We start from the raw sequence: 22,749 nt of genomic DNA, 5'->3' as shown, positions 1-22,749 counted from the left end.
AATTATATTTTTTATTTTATATTATCTCTTTCTTATTTATTTTATATTTATTTTACAACAAAACCCACTAATTTTGACCGACATTCCAGAAACAGAAGCAAGTCAAAAGTCAAAAGCAAATGACAGTGATTGTATCGTTCTCCCAAGATGAGCATCGCCATGAATGGAGGTTTTATCTTTTCTACTTGATCCTCCTGCTGCTTCTTGAATCAACGACGCCGAACCCAGTTGCACTAGATTACCCGTGCAAGCCACCACACCACTCTCACTACCCATTCTGCAACACCTCCCTCTCCATCCCCGCCAGAGCCACCATCCTCACTTCCCTACTCACACTTTCCGAGAAAATCTCACTTCTCTCCGACAACGCCTCATCCGTCCCCACACTCGGCATCCCCCGCTATGAGTGGTGGTCAGAGTCTCTCCACGGCCTCGCCACCAACGGCCCCGGCGTCACTTTCAACGGTGTTGTTAACTCCGCCACGTCGTTTCCCCAGGTCATCGTCTCCGCCGCGTCCTTCAATCGGACGCTCTGGTCCCTCATCGCCGCCGCCGTCGCTGTGGAGGCCAGGGCCATGTATAATGTTGGGCAGGCTGGGTTGACTTTCTGGGCACCAAACATTAACATTTTTAGGGATCCAAGGTGGGGGAGGGGGCAGGAGACTCCAGGGGAGGATCCCATGGTGGCTTCTGCTTATGGAGTTGAGTTTGTGAAAGGGTTGCAAGGTGGCGCGGGAATGATTGGGAATGAGGTGGTCTTGGGGGAGAAGAGTTTGTTAGGTGATGGTGGTGATGATGATGATAGGCTTATGGTGTCTGCTTGTTGCAAGCATTTCACTGCTTATGATTTGGATATGTGGCACCAGTTCTCCAGATATAACTTCAATGCTGTGGTAACCCTTTTCTTCTTTTGGTTAATTGGTTAGTTCTGCAATCTGTATTGTGTTGGGGTGGATTGATCCAATAGGAGGAGGAAAAGAGAGATAATGCTAAATTATAGGTGAAACACTTAACTTCAGAATGAGTTAGATTTAAACCAACATACATGGTTTATGATAGCATATAATGCCATTGTTTGAGTTGTATAGCTGACTTTTCCCCAAGGGGGAAATGGCTATGTTGCACAAATACCAATGCGATTATTGAATAGAACACAGTATGATGCCTAAATACGGCAATTTTATGAAAAGATTAGTCACAATAGGAAGTTGAAGGTAATATAGTGTTTGATGCAAATATGCATACATGAATATAAATAAAGTGTTTATGAATCGTAGGGAAAATGATTTGTTGTTGTTGATGTTGTTGTGGGTGGAATCGGATTGCAGGATTGGCATGCTTTTGGGTGAAAATGGTTCTGCTTGGTTGTGTTTGTAGGTTTCAAAGCAGGATTTGGAGGACACCTATCAGCCCCCGTTTCGTGGATGCATTCAGAAAGGGAAAGCAAGCTGCTTGATGTGTTCCTACAATGCAGTTAATGGAGTTCCTGCTTGTGCTGATGCAGATCTCTTAGGACTGGCTAGATACAAGTGGGGATTTAAAGGGTAAGGCTCCTTTGAGCAACTTATGAACTAATTTGATTGAAAACTTATAGTAATGAATTAAGAGCAGTTTTGTTGGTTATTACGGATGGTGGTTTTGAGTTTTGACTATTTAGTGTAGGTATATTACCTCAGATTGTGATGCTGTGGCCACTGTTTTTGAGTATCAGAAATATGCGAAATCCGAGGAGGATGCTGTTGCTGATGTTCTCAAAGCTGGTATTTATGTTTGTCATTTCATGTGTATTGGTTAATAGATAGTTTTCCTAAATATTTATTTCATCGGTTAAATTTTAGGTGTGGATATTAATTGTGGAACATATATGCTTCGGCATACTGAATCTGCCATTGAGCAAGGAAAGGTGAAAGAGGAAGATATAGACAGAGCTCTTTTTAATCTTTTTTCTGTTCAAATGCGTCTTGGGTTATTTGATGGAGACCCAAGTAGAGGACCATTCGGCAAACTAGGGCCACAGGATGTTTGCACCCCACAGCACTTAACACTGGCACTTGAAGCGGCAAGGCAGGGTATTGTACTGCTGAAGAATGATAAGAAGTTCCTTCCCTTGGATCAGAATAATGATGCCTCCTTGGCTGTCATTGGCCCTATGGCAGTTTCAGACAAATTAGGAGGTGGCTACTCAGGTATGATTTTTCTATCCGAGCATTATAAATTCTCAATTTTGATTGTTTCATTTGTTTTATATTTGTTCAAGTGATGGGATTATATGCTATATAGAGTCTATTAATCCTAATTGAGACAAAATCTTTTTATATTTGTCTTTGTCTCTCCTTCCAAACATTTTCTTTCTATTTGTCTCCATATTTGTGTCGTGCAATACAATCCAAACAGAACCGTTGAACATGATTGATGCTATGCGTGCTTCTCTATCGTTTGGAGGATCCTGCTGTTGCTGAACCATATTTTCTTGTGTTTAAATCGTAGGAATTCCTTGCTCCTCAAAAAGCCTATATGATGGACTTGGAGAGTTTTCTAAGAGGATTTCATATGCTCCTGGTTGCCATAATGTATCATGCAATTCTGATGATGGTTTTGCTGAGGCTCTTGAGACTGCCAAAAAGGCTGATTTTGTTGTTATATTTGCGGGCCTTGACATGGCTCAAGAGACAGAGGATCATGACCGTGTTAGTCTAATCTTGCCTGGTAGACAGATGGACCTTGTATCAACCATTGCCGACGCTAGTAAAAGTCCAGTGATTCTTGTTCTTACAGGTGGAGGACCACTTGATGTCTCTTTCGCGGAAAGAAATCAGCAAATTGGAAGTATTCTTTGGGTTGGATACCCTGGGGAAGCTGGTGGAAAAGCACTAGCCGAAATTATATTTGGAGTGGTCAATCCAGGTATGTATTGTTATATCTATAAAATATCAATGAATACCGTGTTTAGTTGCAAGTTTCTAAATTATTCTTGATTCAATGTTAACTGATTTGGAAGAGCTTAACTAAATTTTGACTTGAATGAAAGAAATATGTAATTGAGGGAAATTCAGGAATCAATCATTCCATTGAGAGTGTGAATAGACAATAAGGATGTCAACAGTGTTACCTGCTTATTTTCATTTGTGAATGCTGAGTCACAAGAATTTGAAATGACAGTGCTGTATGGATGACTATAAATCTACAATTGCTGTTGGTTAATTCTCAAAGGCGATGTCTTGAGTATGAAATTTGTTTTGATGCAGCTGGAAGGTTGCCAGTGACTTGGTACCCAGAGTCGTTTACCAACGTTCCCATGACTGACATGAGCATGCGAGCTGATCCTTCTCGTGGATATCCGGGAAGGACCTACCGATTTTATACTGGAAGTAGAGTATACGGATTTGGGCATGGCCTAAGTTACAGTGATTACTCGTACAAGTTCTTATCAGCTCCAAGTAAACTAAGTTTGTCTAAAACTATCAAACATAACTCCAGAAAGAGTTTATTAAGTCAGTTAATGAAAGCAGATTACAAATTTGATTATATTCGAGTCGATGAGTTGCAAAGTTGCAGCTCATTGAGTTTCTCGGTGCACATTTCTGTGACGAACCTTGGTGAGTTGGATGGAAGCCATATTGTGCTGTTGTTCTCTAGAGGACCAAAAGTGTTCGAAGGCTCGCCGGAAGCACAGCTGGTCGGATTCAGTCGAGTGCACACTACTTCTTACGAATCTACTGAAACAAGCGTTTTGGTGGATCCTTGTGAACACTTGAGCTTTGCAGATGAACAAGGAAAAAAGATATTGCCCCTGGGAAATCACATTTTGAGCCTGGGGGATGTTGAGCACACTTTTTCAATTGAAATGTATTGAATTATTGATGACATGTCAATTGTGTAAATTTATTGATGACATGTCACACAAATAAATGTCTATCAATGCTATAATAAATTTCTTGAAAACTGATATTTGTACTATTTTTTATGTACAAGTCTTGTGGACTTTTTTTTTGGGAGAATAAATCTTTTTAATTTTTTTTTTCAATTGATGTTATAAAACGTGATTTCTCATACATTTTTTAAGTGGAACAAAAGAAATTGTGAGAGAAGTTGTAAGGTGAAATGTCACTTTGTAATCAATTGAGAGAAAAAAAAAATATAGAGGATGTGTTCCCAGTACATGTAACAGTCCTCTAATAAATTTGGACATGAATAAATTTTGATGAACATTAAAGATTGGTTACTTTTAATGGATAGAAACTGTAACAACTAAGCCAAGTTGGAGTTGGTATAAGTGGTTAGAATTCAGGTCTTGGATTCATGGTCCTCATTTCAAGGATTTGATTTTTCTCCTATTCAATGTATATAAATTCTTTAAGGCACTATTTGGAGTAGTTGGAATTGGACCTTCCCTTAATAGAGACTACAAATACTACTAATATGGAGATTGCACAAACCCGAATACATAAGCAAGCAATTGATTTATGCAATTTGATTTTGTGGAGTTGGTGAGTCCAACACATCCTATCAATAAATATCCATGTACTTAACCCCTAACCCTAAGGATAAGACAATTTGTTTAATACTTAAAAAAAAAGCCTCAATTACCGCATGAATTTATAATTGAGACTATAAAAGGACAAGAAAAATGAGACAAATGATTTTGATCCATCCAACATACCAGCGCAGCAGCGAGAATATGTTGAAGAATGCGAATTGCAGAAGTACATTGTGGGATATAGTCGCTATGCATTCCAAATATTTGTATATTATTTATTTTCGCGTGAATTACTTCGAATTAATACTCAATTTGGTCTTTAAATTTTGAAGTTAGATTTAATTTGATCTTTAAAATTTTAATAGACTCACATTAAATCCTAAAATTTATAATCGTAATTAGCATGAATCTTTGAGCTGATTTTCGTTAACGATGTGTTGATTTGCTATATTAATTTGTTGTGTTTTAAATTCTTTACTTATATTTTATGTAATCGAGACCTATTAAAATTTTAGAAATTTGATAAATTTTCAAAATTTTTAAATTAAACTTGTTATTGTCGTTTTCGTAAGAATCTTAGAAAGTCAATCAAACTTATAAATGATGCAGTAGATATCAATTATATAAAATTTAAATAAAAAATTTAAATCTTAATAAGTTAACATAAAAAATTAACATATCGTTCACAAAAATTAGTTTAAAAACTAATACAAATTACTATCATAAATTTTAGAATATAAATTAAACTAATTATAATTTTAAGAATCAATTTCAGTTTGATATCAAATTTGAAGGAGCAAATTGTACTCAATTCGGATACTTCATTGGTCATCCAAATTGTGTGTTCATACTTGATAGTTATGCTGAAACTTGTTTGCGATTGTTGGTCGGCAAATATCATCATCAAAATGAAAAAGTCAAATTTCCTTTTATATTAGGGTAAAAAATCTTAATAAGCCAAGTCAAGAATCATGTAACGTAAATACGCCAAAGCGAAAATCGTTTCAGCAATAAGCCAAATCATATTTTTATATAATTCGAACCATGCTGGTTCGAATTCCATTTCTACATAATTCGAACCAGCTTGGTTCGAATTATACACAAACACATGTATACATGTAATTCGAACCAGCTTGGTTCGAATTACACACAAACACACGCACACACATAATTCGAACCAGCTTGGTTCGAATTACACACAGTAATTCATGGTATAATTCGAATTATGCTGTTAAAAAATTAATAATTTATTTAAAAAAAATTATTAAAAAAATTAATAATTTAAAAATTAAAAAAATATATATTTTTATTTCATACGTTAAAAAAAGCTAACAAAATATTTAATTACGAGACTTCTTTAAAATATTAATGAGCTATCAATTCGAATTCCATACAATACTTTTCTGTCCATTTTTAATAGTTCATGAATATTTTTTAATAAATTTTTTTAAATTATAGTACAAAAAATATTTTATCCTATGCAAAACAATTTAAAAAAAAATGGCTTAAAAAATGTTAGGAGTACTATAAAATTTGTAATGTTATAATAACTTAGGTAAATACATGCATGTACTCAAATTTTAAATAAAATACTCTACATAGTCAATAATAATTTAGAAATGAAAGAAAATATTTTATTCCATACAAAATAATTAAAAAATATATTTTATTCTATACAAAATAATTTAAAAAATGGCTTAAAAGATGTTATGAGTACTATAAAAGTTTGTAATATTCTAGTGATTTAGGTAAATACATGATAAAAATATTTTTTCTTTAATTTCTAAATTATTAGTGACTATGTGGAGTATTTCTTTAATGTCTTAAGTCATTAGGACATTACAAATTTTTATAGTACTTCTAACATTTTTTAAGCCATTTTTTAAATTATTTTACATAGAATAAAATATTTTTTTATGATATAATTTAAATAAATTTATTAAAAAATATTCATGATAATTTTTTAATAAAATTATTTAAATTATATGGTGAGATATTACATGATTCGAATTACGCATAGGGAAGTTCGAATTACTCTGATTCAAATGATATGGTGAGCAATTCGAATTCTATACAATACTCTTCTGCCCATTCTTGATAGCTCATGAATATTTTTTAATAAATTTATTTAAATTATACCACAAAAAATATTTTATTCTATGCAAAATAATTTAAAAAATGGCTTAAAAGATGTTAGAAGTACTATAAAAATTTGTAATGTCCTAATGACTTAAGACATTAAAGAAATACTCCACATAGTCACTAATAATTTAGAAATTAAAGAAAAAATATTTTTATCATGTATTTACCTAAATCACTAGAATATTACAAACTTTTATAGTACTCATAACATCTTTTAAGCCATTTTTTAAAATTATTTTGTATAGAATAAAATATATTTTTTAATTATTTTGTATGGAATAAAATATTTTCTTTCATTTCTAAATTATTATTGACTATGTAGAGTATTTTATTTAAAATTTGAGTACATGCATGTATTTACCTAAGTTATTATAACATTACAAATTTTTATAGTACTCCTAACATTTTTTAAGCCATTTTTTTAAAATTGTTTTGCATAGGATAAAATATTTTTTGTACTATAATTTAAAAAAATTTATTAAAAAAATTTATTAAAAAATATTCATGAACTATTAGAAATGGATAGAAAAGTATTGTATGGAATTTGAATTGATAGCTCATTAATATTTTAAAGAAGTCTCGTAATTAAATATTTTGTTAGCTTTTTTTAACGTATGGAATAAAAATATATATTTTTTAATTTTTAAATTATTAATTTTTTTAATAAAATTTTTTAAATAAATTATTAATTTTTTAACAGCATAATTCGAATTATACCATGAATTACTATGTGTAATTCGAACCAAGCTGGTTCGAATTAGTGTGTGCGTGTGTTTGTGTGTAATTCGAACCAAGCTGGTTCGAATTATGTGTGTGCGTGTGTTTGTGTGTAATTCGAACCAAGCTGGTTCGAATTATGTGTATACATGTGTTTGTGTATAATTCGAATCAAGCTGGTTCGAATTATGTAGAAATAGAATTCGAACCAGCATGGTTCGAATTATATAAAAATATGATTTGGCTTATTGCTGAAACGATTTTCGCTTTGGCGTATTTACGTTACATGATTCTTGACTTGGCTTATTAAGGTTTTTTACCCTTTATATTATGGGCTTGTCATTTAATTTAATGTATTTGTTGGCGTTATGTAGTTATTGTCTGATATATTATTTTCAACGAACACAATCTATTAATTAAGGAAGAAATAATATGATTTGTCCTAAAATGTTTATTATATTATTCTTTTACTTTTTTAAAAGGCAGCAAATGCAATACATCGTCCTATAAGATGAAAATTGTGATATGATTACGTGGGCACAATTTCAATCTGAAATTCGTAGTCCAATTTGTGTTACAAGATCACAAGATAAGGCCTTTGCTAGATTGCTTCCTTTTCTTTTGATCACAAAAGTGCAACCAACATTATCATATACCTAAACAACTCTAAGGCTGCGATTTAAGCTTTTCTAGGAATTTTACTATATTTTTAAAATTGTCTATAAAAAAATATTTTTTTTATATTTATATTTGTTTAAAGTTTTAAATCTTAATTTCTTAATAAGTAATTTATTTCCCTTAATCTCAAAAAGTTGGTATTTAATATTTCTATGTCAAAAGAATAAAAATTACTATATAAGTTTACTATGATATCCTTTAATTATTATATTTCTTGTCAAATAAATCTTTTATTAATATTGGAGATATTTTAAAAATTATGAATCTATTCTCGAGAATATGCAAAAGAGAAATGCTATGGGTCAGTAATTTTGGTGTTTTGTAACCATCAATTGACCATCAATAATGTTTTTATTGGTGTGAGATTATATTTAATGGTGGGAGATCACTCACTTTTATTTTAATAGTTAAGTGCTGGTCAAAAAATACAAAAGTTGCTGGTCTTTAGATTTTTTTTTATGCAAAATATACGAATGCATTTATAATTTATTATTAAAAATATTAAGTAAATGAGATTTAATTTCCAGCTTAAAGTCATAATAAAGATAAGCACGGCATGGGTATTAATTTATTAGTTGCTTAATCCTCATACAGTCACACCTAATGTGGGTCACATGTCCCACTTTTCAGAAATCATTCTCAATTCAATTCAATTTTGGTTCCTCTCCAATATTCCCACACAACATTATCATCCTATGGCTATTAATTGGCCATGTGGAACGTTATGAATTTCACCAAGGAACCAGATGCTGACACGTAGGTATAGTTGACGTGGAAGTGCCCCTATCAAGATGCGATGTTATATAATTGTTTGTTAATTAAGAAAACAGTATTTCTAGAAAGTGCTAGGATGCAAATAAGGACTACCCCAGGACCCAGGTATTTAGTTTATAGTTTTAGTACAAATTTGAAGACAGATTGTGATGTTGTTCTAATAGTCAAAAACCAAGTCCCTTGCTGCTAAATAAATAAATATTGTGCAACCCGGGTTTCATAGTAACAGAATAAATCTCTTTGCTTTGTGATTATTTTGGTGGAAATGAGTGATCCTAAGTATGCATATCCCTACCCTGCTCAAGGAGGTACCCTTTTCATTTCTTAGTTCTTATATTACTATATAGTAATCTTTTGTTTAGTATTAGCTCCTTGTATTGTTGTACCATATAATATTGAAAGAGAACTGCTTCTTTCTCCTTTTAAATTTTTATATACACTAGTTTCTCTCCATATATATGCATGATTTTAATTTCTGTTGTGGCGGAAATTGTTGTGTTGGTAGGTTATTATCAAGGTCCTCCAGTGATGGCACCGCCACAATATGCTGCTGCACCACCACCAAGAAGAAATACTGGCTTCCTTGAGGGATGGTAAGCTTCCCAATTTCATATTCTGCCATCTTTTATTATTAATCAAACATACGATTATGCCACGTATATACTAAAATTATAAAATATATGTTGAAATATAAATATACATTAAAAATAAATAATTATATATGTATTTATACATAAATATTTTTCGGCGTACGAATAGTATTTTTCTTCTTCAAATGATAAGATGAACCTAAAACTGTGAACAAGAAGATTGAGAATGTTTTAATTGGATAGCAATTAGTGTGTCTTTCAATTAAATGCATTAAATAAATGAAATTAAATCCTAACAAATAAGTGTTATATATCTTCTTTTTTTTTTTTTTTTGTGTAACATGTTTTTTCCTTCTTTGTTCCCTCTCTCAGTCTTGCAGCTTTGTGTTGTTGCTGCCTCCTAGATGAGTGCTGCTGTGATCCCTCCATCATATTCATCAGTTGATCATGTGAAATTATTCCTACTAAAAGAAGAAAAAAAATAAAATAAAAAAGGTTCAAGCTAGTATGCAGTTTGATATATATTTCCAGTTAGAATATGGGTAACTTGAATAGTTATATTAGTTTGGTTGGTTTGTGTTTGAAGTTTGAACATAGTGGTTTCCATTTTCCAACTTGGGTCATCATCTTGGTGTGGTTCTGCCTATGCCAGAAGTTCTGTAGTCATTTGATTTGTAATGCGGAAAATTGAACAGTTAATTCTTATGAATCTATTATTGGGTCGGTGGGTCCCTTTTGATTAATCTGATTTTATTTTATTTTATTTTATTGTCTGATTATGTTACATTGTTTTGAAATTCGAATTGGATTTGGATTTGGAATGTGGAAAATAACTTTGTAACATACCGTGAACGTGAATGATAGGGACAACTTTATCCGGGAGGTGATTTCCTTTTTCTAATAATAATAATCTTTCTTAAATCTTAGTAGTGGGAGAAATTGTTGAGTCACGCTAATATAATAATAATAATATATTATTGCATGGGATAGTTAATTATAGAGTTAATTAATATGCTCTTATATGTTACATGTGCTACAAGGACACATCTTAATATTATAAATTAAATTTGTTTTATTAAAAATATAAAAATGTACATTTTTAATATATTTATTGCATATTTATTTAAAAAAGGGATAAATTTTCGTTAATAGTAATTTTAATATATATTCTAAGAATACATAACTAAATTTTAAATTATATTAGGACTCTATAAATTAAACTTATTGTTTTTAATGACAATATAAATTAGAGTTATGTAGTTGAGATTAAGGATTTCTATTATTATCATATTTAATCAAGAGTAGCCTGAAAAATCAGGACATCCATTACTTTCGGTTGTGATGGTGCTTTGCTTTTAACTAATTTAACTAATTTATAATTATATTTAATTAATTTTATTTATTTTTAATTTATAATATTTAATATTAATTGCTTCTCATCCCAAATTAAAATTCTAAATGATACGTTGGAGAAATAAGGGTGGGAATAATGGAACTTTCAACAATCTCGATTCTTAGTATATAAAAAAATTTATAAAATATATAAAAGAACATCCATTTAGTATGAAAAAGAAACATTCTGATACTTAATAAAAAAAATATTTTAATGTCTGTCATAAACACCATTCACGTGAATTCACTCAGAAATATTTGGCTGGTTTTTGGTTGGTACCCTCTTGATTTCCTAGCATTGTTGTATATTATATTACACCAATTCTATACTACAAGTGTTAGTAGAATAAAGTGTTTTAATTCATGTAATACATATCACATTGCCTTTTGAGAATATAACAAAAGTATATTTGATGATGAGAAGATTATTAGAGGGATTATTATCATTAAAAATGCATCTTTGTTAAGTATGGCAATGCATATTGTTTCTTACAACTTTGATTATCCAAATCCACAAACTCCACATGTGAAGAAAAGATTTTGCATGCACACTTGAAGAACATCACACATGCATGAAGCATGATGTTAGAAAGGAAAGGCATAAGAGAACACATGAAATGCTTGGCATCATTATTGCATATTCAACTCTCTCATGTTTATTTAACCAGAGATTAATAGTGCTAATTACAGAAATTAAAAGCTGATATTCACAAATCACCAAAGCAGGCTTCATGTTCATGCAGCCACTGCCTTATTACTGTCCATTAAACCACCACCACAACCACCGCAACCACCACCACAACCGCCACACCCACCACTCTTATTCATGTTCTCACCTCCACATCCTCCACCACATCCCCCTGCACCACAACCACCACTCTTTACCATGCTACCACACCCTCCACCGCAACCACCACAACCACCACCACAACCTCCGCAGCCACCACTCTCTACAATACTTCCACACCCTCCCCCGCAACCAGCACCACAACCACTTCCGCAGCCGCCACTCTTTACCATGTTTCCACACCCTCCTCCGCAGCCTCCGCCACAACCAGAACCACATCCACCACCACTTCTAACCATATTTCCACACCCTCCACCACAAGCACCAGCACCGCAGCCTCCACAGCCACCACTCTTTACTTCATTGTTCCCAAAGCCTCCAGCTGAGCCTCCAAGCTTTTTTGTCAACCCTGCAGCATTTCCACTTGACACATTATTGATGTTTGAGTCCACTCCCTTCAGTTCTATCTTATCTTTTGCCTCATCTGAACCATTCACCTTCAGATCTTTACTCTTAGCAATGATGCCTTCAAACCCTTCTTTCTTCATCATGTTAGAAGCAATGAAAGCCAATATGATCCCAGGCAACACCATCCACTTTTCCTTAGCCTGTTCAATTTTACACACACAGGTTAATATAAAATAATGGGACATTTTTATGTGCATTCTTGTGTATATAGTAGTATATTTCATCTATATGCAATAAAAAAATTTGTACTTTTTTATTCTCGTATGTCAAGTTAAAGCATACTCTTTTATGGGATAATGTTTCTGACCCATATAAGATAGGTTTGACGTATGTCAAGTTGGTGCCTGGTGGAAACCAAATCGGATAAGTATAAATAATACATTTCTTATATTGTTTGGAGCACTCAGCACTTGTAGCTTGAAGAATATTTAATCAAATTGAATTATGTGCCTTCTTAGCATGAGGATATGGTACCATGACAATTCTTGATCTCAAGTCAAGCAATGCTACTGCTTTGCCATAAGGATCTTCTGTGGAGAATTCGACTGCGGTTAACAAGCCCGTTTCATTTGCTTGTTTCCCATGGTGCCTAGCTTCATAGTCTAGCTTTCTTCCTGGGAAGAGCTTCACCTGTACCAGAAATCACAAGAGTTAGTGATCAGTTTCTCATAGATTTCAAATCCATCACCACGTTCAACTTCACTGAACAAGGTTATCATGAAATAATATAAATCAGAGTGAGGTAACCCAATCAATGGATACACTTAAGCATGAAAATTTTGTTTGCCCTCAAGAAAGTATGGCAGACTTGTTTCAATAAATAGGGTCAACTACGTGGATCAAACCACACTAAAGTTTCCCTGCATGCCAATATATTTTACAAACAAATGATTTTGAATAAATGCATACCATCGTGGAGCCAGTAAGCTCAAAGAGATGACCATCATTTTTTATTTTCTTAAACAACCAGAGGTTGTTCATAACAGACCATCCATCTTCCATTGAGTTAGCCAGAACTCGAGTTTCACCAGAATTCATGAGGCCAACAACCTCCTTTCCTATACTTCCTGTGTTTTCTGAGTCCTTCAAATCCCTGCAATATAATAATAAGTGAGAGGGACCACTAATATTGTTTGTTGCCTAACCAAATTTTATTGGAAATCTTATGGAAAAACGATCGCATTGTTCGAATTGGCAGCATAACCATAAGGAATCAATGCATGCATTTATTTCAAGTAGTTCCTAAACTGTACCTCATTAGAAGGCTTATGAATGTGGTGCCAGTTTCATCTGTGGCATGAGTCCAGCTCTTGGCATGGCGAGCCCTAACAGGAAGATTGAAGAAACATGCATTTTTCGAAAATGGGGATGACCGAGTCATTTCAAGCACATATGGAGCAGAAACTGGGACAGTAAAGGAGATGGCTACTCTTAACATGATTGGTTTTGAGTTAATTGTACCAGAACTTGGCACCAACTCCAACCATTTCTCAACAGAGAGTTGTGAAACTGGGTCTAGATAGTCTTTCATGAAGAATGAAGCAGATCCCAATGTCTTTGCTGATCTTCTAATTGCTAAGCTAGAAGAAGAATGTGACATTAGCTCAAAATGTAGCTCCCCTGTAGGCTCACACTGGAATGATGCAACTCGTTTTTCTTTAGATTCCGACAAAATACTTAGTCTCCTTTTAGCATTAAGAAATGCATCAGGCTGTGATTTGGAAAATATGACATGAAGACCTCTTTCTTGTCCCTCGGGTAAGTTTTTAACCCCAACAAACTCTAACAGAACCTGGAAAATAATTCAGGCATAAATTACATCTACAAGAACGTAACTCTTAAGGTCGAGTTTATGCTTTCCCCGTTTCAAAATCTCTGCCAATTTAATTATTTAAACAAAGTAGTTAAGTGAAATATCCATGTATAAAGTACCTCCACGATTTTCCGATCTTGTAGCAAATTTTCATGTGGATTTTCATCTGAAGGAACAACCTTCTTGCGAATCATGGTAGATGAATAAGGGCTACTTGTGATAGGAGATGGAGCATTACCCCTATACATTGCTCCAGACTTCCAATATCTTGTACCAAATGTGTTTTCCCACTGTTTTGTTGTTCCAGAAAAACCAGTATCCAGTTTCTTTCCTTTAGTTCTGTCTGAGTCTGTATCATCATGTTCCAGTACTTTTCCAAGTGCTTCGTTGAGGTCTTTACAATAAGAAGCTGGATGCAACTGGTGAGAGTGCCAGATTAGGTCAATGTCATAAGTCGGAACACAGAAGCGCTTGATACCCTTCTCCTTGTTGCTCTTGATAAGATACAGGAAGCCTTTGTACCTGGCCACGGCTTCCCTGATAAACAGATCATTTTTCATGTGGAGTCTTGATACCTTTCACAAAGGAGAAATATAGGATCCATTCAGAAGATAAACATTTTATGAACTTCCCATGAACAATAATTGACCATTAGTAAAAGAAACTACAAAATAAAAAAAAAAATCCCAAAACCATTTGTTATTCAACTACAAATAGACCAACCAGTGACCTGTGGACTAATCTCACATTTGGTAACTATCTCATGACAGAAATATAGAGATACTAGAAGACATAAATCTGTTCCGAACAGAATACATATATAAAAAAGCAAGGGAAACATCTCTATCTTGGGACAAAATTTTCCTAAATTTGTGGTTACTCAAAAACCTGAGACAATAATAGAAATAGACAAAAACACGAATTCTCCATTACCTGGTAAAAGAATGGACTCTGCCTCTTGGCAGCTGAAACCAGATCATATTTGGTGTATTTTGCAAGACTTGAAATCCTTTCAGAGATATCCTCTGGAAGAAGGTTAGTCAAATCAACATTGTAGGGCTCATTAGGATACATTTTATTCCATATTTCTTCAGTTTGCCTGCTACAAACTCCTTCAACAGTGGAGACAACACCAAAGTTGTCGAGTATCCGACCGTAAAGTTCCTCACAGTCAGACTTGTATCTTACCTGTGGAACAGAACCAAAACATTTATAATTAACATCTCAATTCCATCAAATAATCAGGAACATGTAAATATTTTTCTGGTCTGAAACGCTACCGGGTTGAGCTTGTGACAGTGCCAAACCCATTCACAGTCAAGAGGAACTACCAAAGGCCCTTCAAAGATCCGAGACTGAGAATGTTTCGCGAGCAAGGGAAGCCAACAAGCATTGTACCTAGTTATGCATTTTCATTGAGTTAAACTAGACAAGCAAACCAAGAGTTTGAAGGTTAAATCCTTTCTCACAGGAAAAATATCAAACAGCTGGTAGATGTGAAACTCCATAAACAGCAAGGGAAACAAATAAATATAATTCAGAGAATGTTCACCTATAGATTGCCCTGTCAAGAGCAGAACCATCATAGAGGTGACGATTCCTATCTACAGCTGCAAGGAACTGAAGCTGCTTTTTCGCGGCGGCTTCAAGGTCCACACTTACTGCAATGTTCTGAGCTTTCATCCACTCTAATTCTTGCTGTGGTTCCATTCTCTCAATTCAACCTGCAAAACACACTCTCTTTCAGAAACAATCTGGTATAAACTTCAACCGTTAATATACTTTTTAGGACATATTAGTCAACCATATATGTCATCAAAACTGAAAATTTATCCAAGGAGAAACAAAATTGATCAGATTCTTGTGTTATCAGAAGGAATGGTACCAGACAATGAATGTGGCAAATTCAGATAAAAAAGAGACCTTTTATCACAATTCAGAAGTTGGTCAACGAGAAAGATTAGAGTGAAAAAGAAAGGGACCTAATTTGCAAAATCTTTGAAACCAAAACTTAAAAGTGTGTCCTGATCAGATAAAACACCATGATCATCCACTATGTATCAAGTCAATTGGTTTTTGAATCACTATTCACTACTACAAGAAATAAATAAATACAAATAAAAACAATTGACTCATATTTCTTTCCGTTAACGGTTACATACCTGGAAAGTGGAAACAACAAAGGCAAAAAAGGTGTTGGTTCTTGTACAGAAATTTGCTGAAGGAGAATGTGTTTATGAAACAGCTTCTATATATCATTAAATACATATAATATACAGAAAAATTTTCAAGTATCCGTCGTACCGGTGTTTCAGTTATTTTTAACCGTTAATCTTAATTATAAAAAATATATATAATATATAATTAAGATCAACGGTTAAAAATCACTGACACACCGAGATGACAGTATACTTGAAAATTTTCCATATATATATTGATTGATAAGATATAATTGGATTACATATTTATTGTGCATGCGATTGGCAACATTAATAATTGAGATATCATTGGGATAGAGTTGTACTTGTACTGCAGCTCAAACTAGTACCAAAATTGCACGTCAACAATCAAAGGTAGTACAAGTTTTTTTTTTGTTGCATATGTATCTCTCGGTCCGGATAGGTTAAAGATTAATTTGTCCTGAATTTGACTTTAATAAAGGTGGATGAGTTGCTGTATGTACAAGACGGAATTCAAATTCTTGATACTTAATTAAAGTTTAGTACAAGTTGAAGTAATCAAGTAGCTACCTTATCCAAAATTAAGGTGCTCTCACTTATATGTATACAAATATGTATATATAATTTTAATATGAGATTATAGAATTATTTATAATCTAATAAGTTTGATTTTTCATTGTAGCCAATTATTTATAAAAGTTACACAATTAGTTATGTCTCTGATATAAAAGTTTATACAAATGTAATTTAACCAATTAAATCGAACAAGTCTGTTTGGATTCAAGCTCAATCCGATCGAATTTAATTATTATAGTAATATATAGATAAATAGATAATAAATGAATTCGAGTAGCATAAACTTTGATATTGTAACAATGTCAACAAGAATCTTCATTTTTGAAAATTAAAAATTGCAATGGTTGTGGTGTATACAATTTTACTTTTGTTATTTTCTAAAACTTTTAATCAGTATCTGAAGAGTAATGATTCAGAAATTCAAAGTGAACTTCCCTTGTGTCGTACGAAAAGCTATAAGTATATATGTATTATATTTCCTTTTCTTAGCATCTTAACCATGCCATAAAGCACTTGTTAAAAATATAATTTATATGCAGTCACAAGAAACCCTTTTTGTCAATTGAAAACGTTCTTAAGACTAAATGAAAAAATATTTGCATATATAACAGTTTTTTTGATGGCAGAGATAGCCATTTTTGTTGATGATTCTTGGCTTCTTGCTTGGGTTATCAACAACCTTATTGATGGCAGAAGGTTGAGGTTTCCATTTGTTGATAATTTATATATACAAATAGGTAGCTAGAGAGATGCTTTATTAATTTGCACCTAAAAGAAATACTATCCAAAATTATGCCATGAAAACATGGATTAATAATACAATTCTCCTAAATTTTAACACATACAGTATCCTAAAGTCTACAAATCATTTTTCCCTCACATTTAATCCTTTTCTCTGCTTCAACTTGCTAGTGCCTTAAAACTCATCTAATTTAGACTCCTCTATTGGCTCAGCCTTCTCAATGGGGGGTTTTGCCAGATATTCCTCTTCAATAGTCTCCTTCAGAATAAGCAACCTCCGCATAACTATTGGCTGATTCAATTGCCTTGCTTCCCTAAAATCTGCTTCTTCCTTGTTCAGATTATATGCATCAAGCATGATCTTTATCCACTTGTGCAGCTCCTTTGGGGTACTTCACAATCACATAATAAATAGAGATCACAATATTTACAAAAAGAAGATGCATTTCAAAGAGTTTTGATTTCTATGCATTGTCAATGTAAAACACTTATCTATTTGATTGAATAAGTAGGAAACCCACTCACGTGTATAGAGCATCAGGGATCTTGACTTCATGTTCATCGCCGGGAGAGAAGGCCGTTGCCAATGCAGAAAATCGCTCCTCGGGGTCTGTGATGTTCAACAGATGCTTAAGTAGCTTGATTTCTTTTGGAGTAATACTCCTTAAGCTGCTTTTTGTGGCCTTGTACAATTGGTACATTATATCTTTCACCTGCATAATATAGAGAGCAAAGTAGGAGGAGGTCCATCTTGTACAGATCAATTTAAGAATCAGAACAATCAATTCAGTACATTTCCAGTTAGATCTTAAGACCCTGTATGAAACATTCATGGTAACAACACTTTAATGTTTTTAAAAAAGCAGAAGCGGCAGATACCATTAGATGGAAATTATATCAGCTCACGATGCGAACACAATCTACTTTGTTTGATGTTTTTAAAGCATCAACACTATTGGTTTGCATAATTTTAACAAAACCATTCAACATCAAACTTCACAATCATACCTCTTCCTTCATTGTGGTAGATTCTTTTGCTTTAGCCCAAGCACCATTGATCAACAATATCAATGAAGAATCAAGGTCCTTTGCCTTCGCAAGGCTTTTGATCTTCTCACAAGCTACATCAATAGAAGGAGAATCAAGGATATCATCAAACTTAGCCTGTGCATCATCTAACGTCTCGACATTCTCCAGAGTATTATCATACACACTGACAGCCGACAAGCATCTTGTCCCGAGTCTCGCAATAGCTATTAAACAATAAGTCCAACATAAGAAACAGGCAAGTGAGATATATCAAAAGTATGAGTTTTTATTTTGGCCAAAAATAATACGATTTCTTGCACTCTTATATAGTCTCCAACTTACCATCACGATCCTCCAAGCCATTGAATGTGTCTGCAATGAGATTAAGGTAGCGGAAGAATTCTCCTGTAAAGTCTTTCCTCCTTCGAGTGACTATGGCATTAATGTCAGTTGGGCTATCTTGTATCTCCTTGAGAAGGTCACAGTGTCCTTCCATTTCATCATCAATCTGCAATGCTTACTCCTGATCAAACAGAATCGACGAAAGAAGCTCTAAACCAAGCAAGTGTCTAGATATGAACACAATTTTTTCTATGGATTAATCTATACTTTCAGTTTCTGACAAAATACAATAGTTAAGAAGAAACATGCAAGACAATGAAATGATCTGCAAATATGGATTGAGTTTTTGTTTTCATGACAAAAGGCCAATAGTTTTAAAAAAATTAACAAAAAGAAATCTTTGCTTTTTCCAACTTCCATTCAGCAACAAAAGGCCCTATTCATAAATTCAACATTCTAAAGAGGCATCATTTACCTTCTTCACCCTTCTCCCCAATGAAACGAGTTTTTGTTTCATGGTTGGGTCTTTCTCCATGTCTGCCCTTTTTTGGCACCTGTTGTAGAAGTTGTCCCTGTATTTGTTCCATTCCTCCCTGAATACCAAATACTTCCTCCATTCCTTTGATTTGGTCTTCTCATTCAAGAATAAATCTATGATTTTGTCACAAAACTGAGTCATAGTGTATCCCTTTGCAATTTCAACCTCCTCTTGCTCCTCCACTTGAGCTGTCGACGCGCTGCTAGCTTGTGGACCTGAAATGGAATTTCGATTTTAAGCACGACCCGAAAAAATCACTCCTAGAGATAAAATAGTTTGAAAACCCTTCACAAACAGGACACAAGAAAGATATAAGTAAATGGACTATACACACTATTATTCTGCCATATAGATAGCACTAGTGCTCTACAGAAAGCAAATTATTAACAAGCTAATTTCTTACACCCTCAACGATTAAAAGTATACTAGAACATTCATGTTCCTCCACAACAACAACAACAAAGTGGCAATCACTTCATAGTATATTACTACCCAATTCAAGTAACAGCTTTATCACTTCAAATAGACAACAAAAAACTAAACGTTTTCAAAAACCCATTCAAGCACAGATAATTGAAAGAAAAAAAATAGCTACAAAGAAACCAGAAGAACATGCTAAGTGGGAAAATGGAGACTTACTGGGTAGAGAGGCGCATAGGAGGATATGGGGTTTGAAATTCTGGGGGAAAAGTTTTGTTCTTTGGTGTTTTGTAAAGAAAAGTGAAGACTTGGAAGCAGAAGAGGGAGAAGGGGTGACGTGGCAAGCTGGGGAGAGATTATCATTGAAAGGGATAAGGGTGGGAGTGGTGCTGGTGGTGTTGAAGATTGAGGTGCAAACCTCGTACCCCATCATCGTACTAGAGACAATTTTGCTGTTCAGTTTGGCATAGCAAAGGAGAACCAGGTAGCTTCGTTGAATCTATAGCGTATCCACTATCCAGCTCTTCCAGCAAGAAACACTTTCAAGTTTCAAATGAAAATGGAAATAGATTCTCCCAAATATTTTTTCAAAAGGATAATTTTTTTGTGAAAATTTAAGTGGAGTCGACTTCACGTAAAGTTGATACTTCAGAGCCGTTAGATAATTTGACTGATTTGACTAAATTTTCATTTAACAGCTCTAAAATATCAACTTTACGTGAAGTCGACTTTACCTGAGTTTTCGCATTCTCTTAATAACATATTTTCATAAAATGGAAAGGAGTGTATAAAATTATTTTTAAAAATTAATAGAAATAATATAACATATCTTTTAGATAAATATTTAATTATTTATGAGAATAAAATTTTATTTTTTTACATTTTTCTAATCTACCATTACATGTATATTTTTAAAAATATTTTTTTAATAAAAAATACCTTGTTTAGTCACTTTTAAATAATTAGATTAGAAGTTTTTCTTACAAGTAAAACTTAAAAAATATCTCTATAAACAATTTAGGTACGAAAAAAAATATTTCTAAAAAATCAAATGATACAAAATATCATAAAAGATTTATAAAGACAAAGTTAACTATGAAACGTCAATTTTAATAAGTGATAAACCATTTTTTGTGTTTGGTAAACAGTTTGCACATTTGATTAAAATGTTTTTGGCATCATAATAACAAAAATGAAAAAAAAGCACTTCATGACTAGATACCAAATTTTAATAATAAAAATATATATTAATGATGATACTTACAAAATAATCGTATTCATACCGTTATATATATATATAATTAATGATAAAAATAAATTTAAAAAATACGAACAAAAATTAAGTGTTAAAAAATGGTAAAATTTGACAAAAATAACCAATGAACAACTGAGTTTTTATTGATAAAAAAATATTAAACTAATAATATATTTTTTGAAATGGCAAATTAATCTGATTTTCAAATCAATTCTAAATTATAATTATTACCTAAATATTTAAAGTTTTAAACACTTTATTTTATTTAAAAAAAAAAATCAAATTCTCTTTGAAGTTACTTAATTTTCCCTCTTCAATTATCTAATCCAAACACATCCTAATGTTCATTATGTTTTTCTTAGGGGCGTGCATGGTCCGACCCGGTCCGAAGATCCGTCTCGATTTCGAACACTTTAGAAGCTAATTTGATGTGATTTCATCGAGTCTAGGGTCGGATATGGGTCTTAAAAGTAGACCCGGTCATTATTTCGGGTCGGGTCCGAGCCATAGCTCGGGTCACCCGAAATCGGCCCGGTGGCCCGGTCATCATACACAATTAATATTTTGTATTATTAGTGATGGATGATGGCTATTATTATGTGAAATTTAAGTATTGTAAACCTTAATATTTTGTGTTACTAGTCATTATATATAAGACTATAAGTTAATATTTTATGTTTAAAATGCATAAGACTTTAGACTAATGCATAATCTTGTGTTATTTGTATTGATTTAAATATTTGGTGTTATTAGGCAATATTAGTATTGATTATGGTTATACTTTAATTTTAGAGAAGAGTTAGTTCTTATTATATTTTTCTAAGTGAATTTTACCATGTCAAATAATGGTTGGAGTCTTGGAAATTTGGATATTTTTCCATGCTAACTTACAAGAAGGTATCAAGGTAATATAATGTTAACGGCCCGGTTTTCACCCTGTTTTTACCCGGTATAATCGTGGTCCGAAAGTGTATATGTTTTATCGGGTATAGGGTCGGGTTCGGGTCTAACAAATAGGTCCGGTATATATTTCGGATCGGGCCTGAGTCACATCAAACCCGATTTCACCCAGCCCATGCACACCCCTAGTTTTTCTGTATTTTACTTTCTTCTCTTAATATCTGTTATCGATCATTATCATCATAATTTTGGGTAATGTTAGATAGACAAATAAAAAAAACAGTCAAAATTTATCTTATTTAACATTAATTAATTATCACAATAATTAATAAATACTAAATAAGACAAATTATGACTGTTTTTTGCTGATTTTTTTTTGTTACTAAACATTTTCCCATCATTTTATTGTATGTTTCCTTTTGATTTTAATTCCATATACAAGATAAATGTCACGGTTATTCCTCTTTCATCGTTTTAAATATGACACAATATTTAATTTGCACACATTATAGATTGTTACTAATTTATCCTCTCTTTCTCTCCAATAACCACAAGACATGATGACACTTTTTTTTTTTTTTTTACTAAAGATAGGAGACTCGAATCCATAATTTTTTAATTGAATATGGAAAAATTATGACATTTGAGCTATTACTCATTGACCACAAAACATGATGGCACTTATGAATACATAGTATGTACACCTCCATTCTCTTTAAAGTTGAAGGTATCTCCGTGTTTGTTAGCGGTTTATTAATTTCCTTTTTTTAGCGATTTATTAATTTCCTTCTTTTTTTTTTTTGGTAACTTGTGTGTCTAGAGAATGGCAAAGCAACGTGCATCTTGCTGGCATTGCGTCTAGCAAGCCTTTGGGCAACTCGAGTTTCAGCAGAACGACACCCCTCCCCCTTATTAATTTCCTTCTTTTGA

General features: G+C 33.0%; 3 protein-coding genes and 1 long non-coding RNA gene across 5 annotated transcripts; 2 read left to right on the top strand and 2 right to left on the bottom strand.

Annotated features, from left to right (window-relative positions):
- The first annotated feature begins 65 nt into the window (after positions 1 to 65).
- On the top strand, positions 66 to 4,024 carry LOC107642305 (Glycosyl hydrolase family protein). Its single transcript, XM_016345612.3, has 6 exons — positions 66 to 893; positions 1,378 to 1,544; positions 1,663 to 1,760; positions 1,839 to 2,186; positions 2,488 to 2,904; positions 3,246 to 4,024. Exons 1-6 carry the CDS (start codon positions 120 to 122, stop codon positions 3,851 to 3,853), a joined length of 2,412 nt encoding a protein of 803 aa, XP_016201098.1. The 5' UTR covers positions 66 to 119; the 3' UTR covers positions 3,854 to 4,024.
- Positions 4,025 to 8,845: 4,821 nt separating this feature from the next.
- LOC148563182 (uncharacterized) lies at positions 8,846 to 10,121 on the top strand. Its single transcript, XR_015883593.1, has 3 exons — positions 8,846 to 9,096; positions 9,294 to 9,381; positions 9,751 to 10,121. It is a non-coding gene; the product is annotated as an uncharacterized LOC148563182 (long non-coding RNA).
- Positions 10,122 to 11,210: 1,089 nt separating this feature from the next.
- LOC107642304 (glycine-rich domain-containing protein 1) lies at positions 11,211 to 16,138 on the bottom strand. 2 transcript variants are annotated; one of them, XM_088486593.1, is made up of 10 exons: positions 16,001 to 16,138; positions 15,391 to 15,562; positions 15,119 to 15,236; positions 14,772 to 15,026; positions 13,958 to 14,413; positions 13,279 to 13,817; positions 12,935 to 13,118; positions 12,500 to 12,655; positions 11,694 to 12,165; positions 11,211 to 11,630 (listed from the first exon to the last, which is right to left on the bottom strand). In XM_088486593.1, the coding sequence occupies exons 2-10, from the start codon at positions 15,546 to 15,548 to the stop codon at positions 11,506 to 11,508; spliced, it is 2,463 nt and encodes an 820-aa protein (XP_088342719.1). In that variant the 5' UTR covers positions 15,549 to 15,562; positions 16,001 to 16,138; the 3' UTR covers positions 11,211 to 11,505. The 2 variants fall into 2 exon arrangements, with proteins under 2 accessions (XP_088342719.1, XP_020978398.2); XM_021122739.2 differs by having other exon boundaries at positions 11,211 to 12,165.
- Positions 16,139 to 17,320: 1,182 nt separating this feature from the next.
- On the bottom strand, positions 17,321 to 20,243 carry LOC107642303 (endoribonuclease E-like protein). The gene is made up of 6 exons (XM_016345610.3): positions 19,884 to 20,243; positions 19,182 to 19,459; positions 18,707 to 18,872; positions 18,344 to 18,588; positions 17,861 to 18,048; positions 17,321 to 17,727 (listed from the first exon to the last, which is right to left on the bottom strand). The coding sequence occupies exons 1-6, from the start codon at positions 20,095 to 20,097 to the stop codon at positions 17,511 to 17,513; spliced, it is 1,308 nt and encodes a 435-aa protein (XP_016201096.1). The 5' UTR covers positions 20,098 to 20,243; the 3' UTR covers positions 17,321 to 17,510.
- Positions 20,244 to 22,749: the final 2,506 nt, after the last annotated feature.

Source organism: Arachis ipaensis, chromosome B5 (assembly GCF_059453495.1).
Source record: "Arachis ipaensis isolate K30076 ecotype BB chromosome B5, ASM5945349v1, whole genome shotgun sequence".
In the NCBI taxonomy this organism is placed as follows: Eukaryota; Viridiplantae; Streptophyta; class Magnoliopsida; order Fabales; family Fabaceae; genus Arachis; species Arachis ipaensis.
This window is presented reverse-complemented; position numbering and strand designations above follow the sequence as displayed.

Excerpts from the sequence above, each read along its gene's own strand:
- LOC107642304 (XM_021122739.2), bottom strand. The coding sequence starts at position 15,548 with ATGGAACCACAGCAAGAATTAGAGTGGATGAAAGCTCAGAACATTGCA. Across the intron at positions 14,414-14,771 it reads AGAGTCCATTCTTTTACCAG|GTATCAAGACTCCACATGAA; the intron begins GTAATGGAGAAT and ends CCTTTGTGAAAG. Across the intron at positions 12,656-12,934 it reads AGCTTACTGGCTCCACGATG|GTGAAGCTCTTCCCAGGAAG; the intron begins GTATGCATTTAT and ends TTTCTGGTACAG.
- LOC107642303 (XM_016345610.3), bottom strand. The coding sequence starts at position 20,097 with ATGATGGGGTACGAGGTTTGCACCTCAATCTTCAACACCACCAGCACC. Across the intron at positions 18,589-18,706 it reads TGGCTTGGAGGATCGTGATG|CTATTGCGAGACTCGGGACA; the intron begins GTAAGTTGGAGA and ends ATTGTTTAATAG. Across the intron at positions 17,728-17,860 it reads ATCCCTGATGCTCTATACAC|TACCCCAAAGGAGCTGCACA; the intron begins GTGAGTGGGTTT and ends GTGATTGTGAAG.
- LOC107642305 (XM_016345612.3), top strand. The coding sequence starts at position 120 with ATGACAGTGATTGTATCGTTCTCCCAAGATGAGCATCGCCATGAATGG. Across the intron at positions 894-1,377 it reads GATATAACTTCAATGCTGTG|GTTTCAAAGCAGGATTTGGA; the intron begins GTAACCCTTTTC and ends TTGTGTTTGTAG. Across the intron at positions 1,545-1,662 it reads TACAAGTGGGGATTTAAAGG|GTATATTACCTCAGATTGTG; the intron begins GTAAGGCTCCTT and ends TATTTAGTGTAG.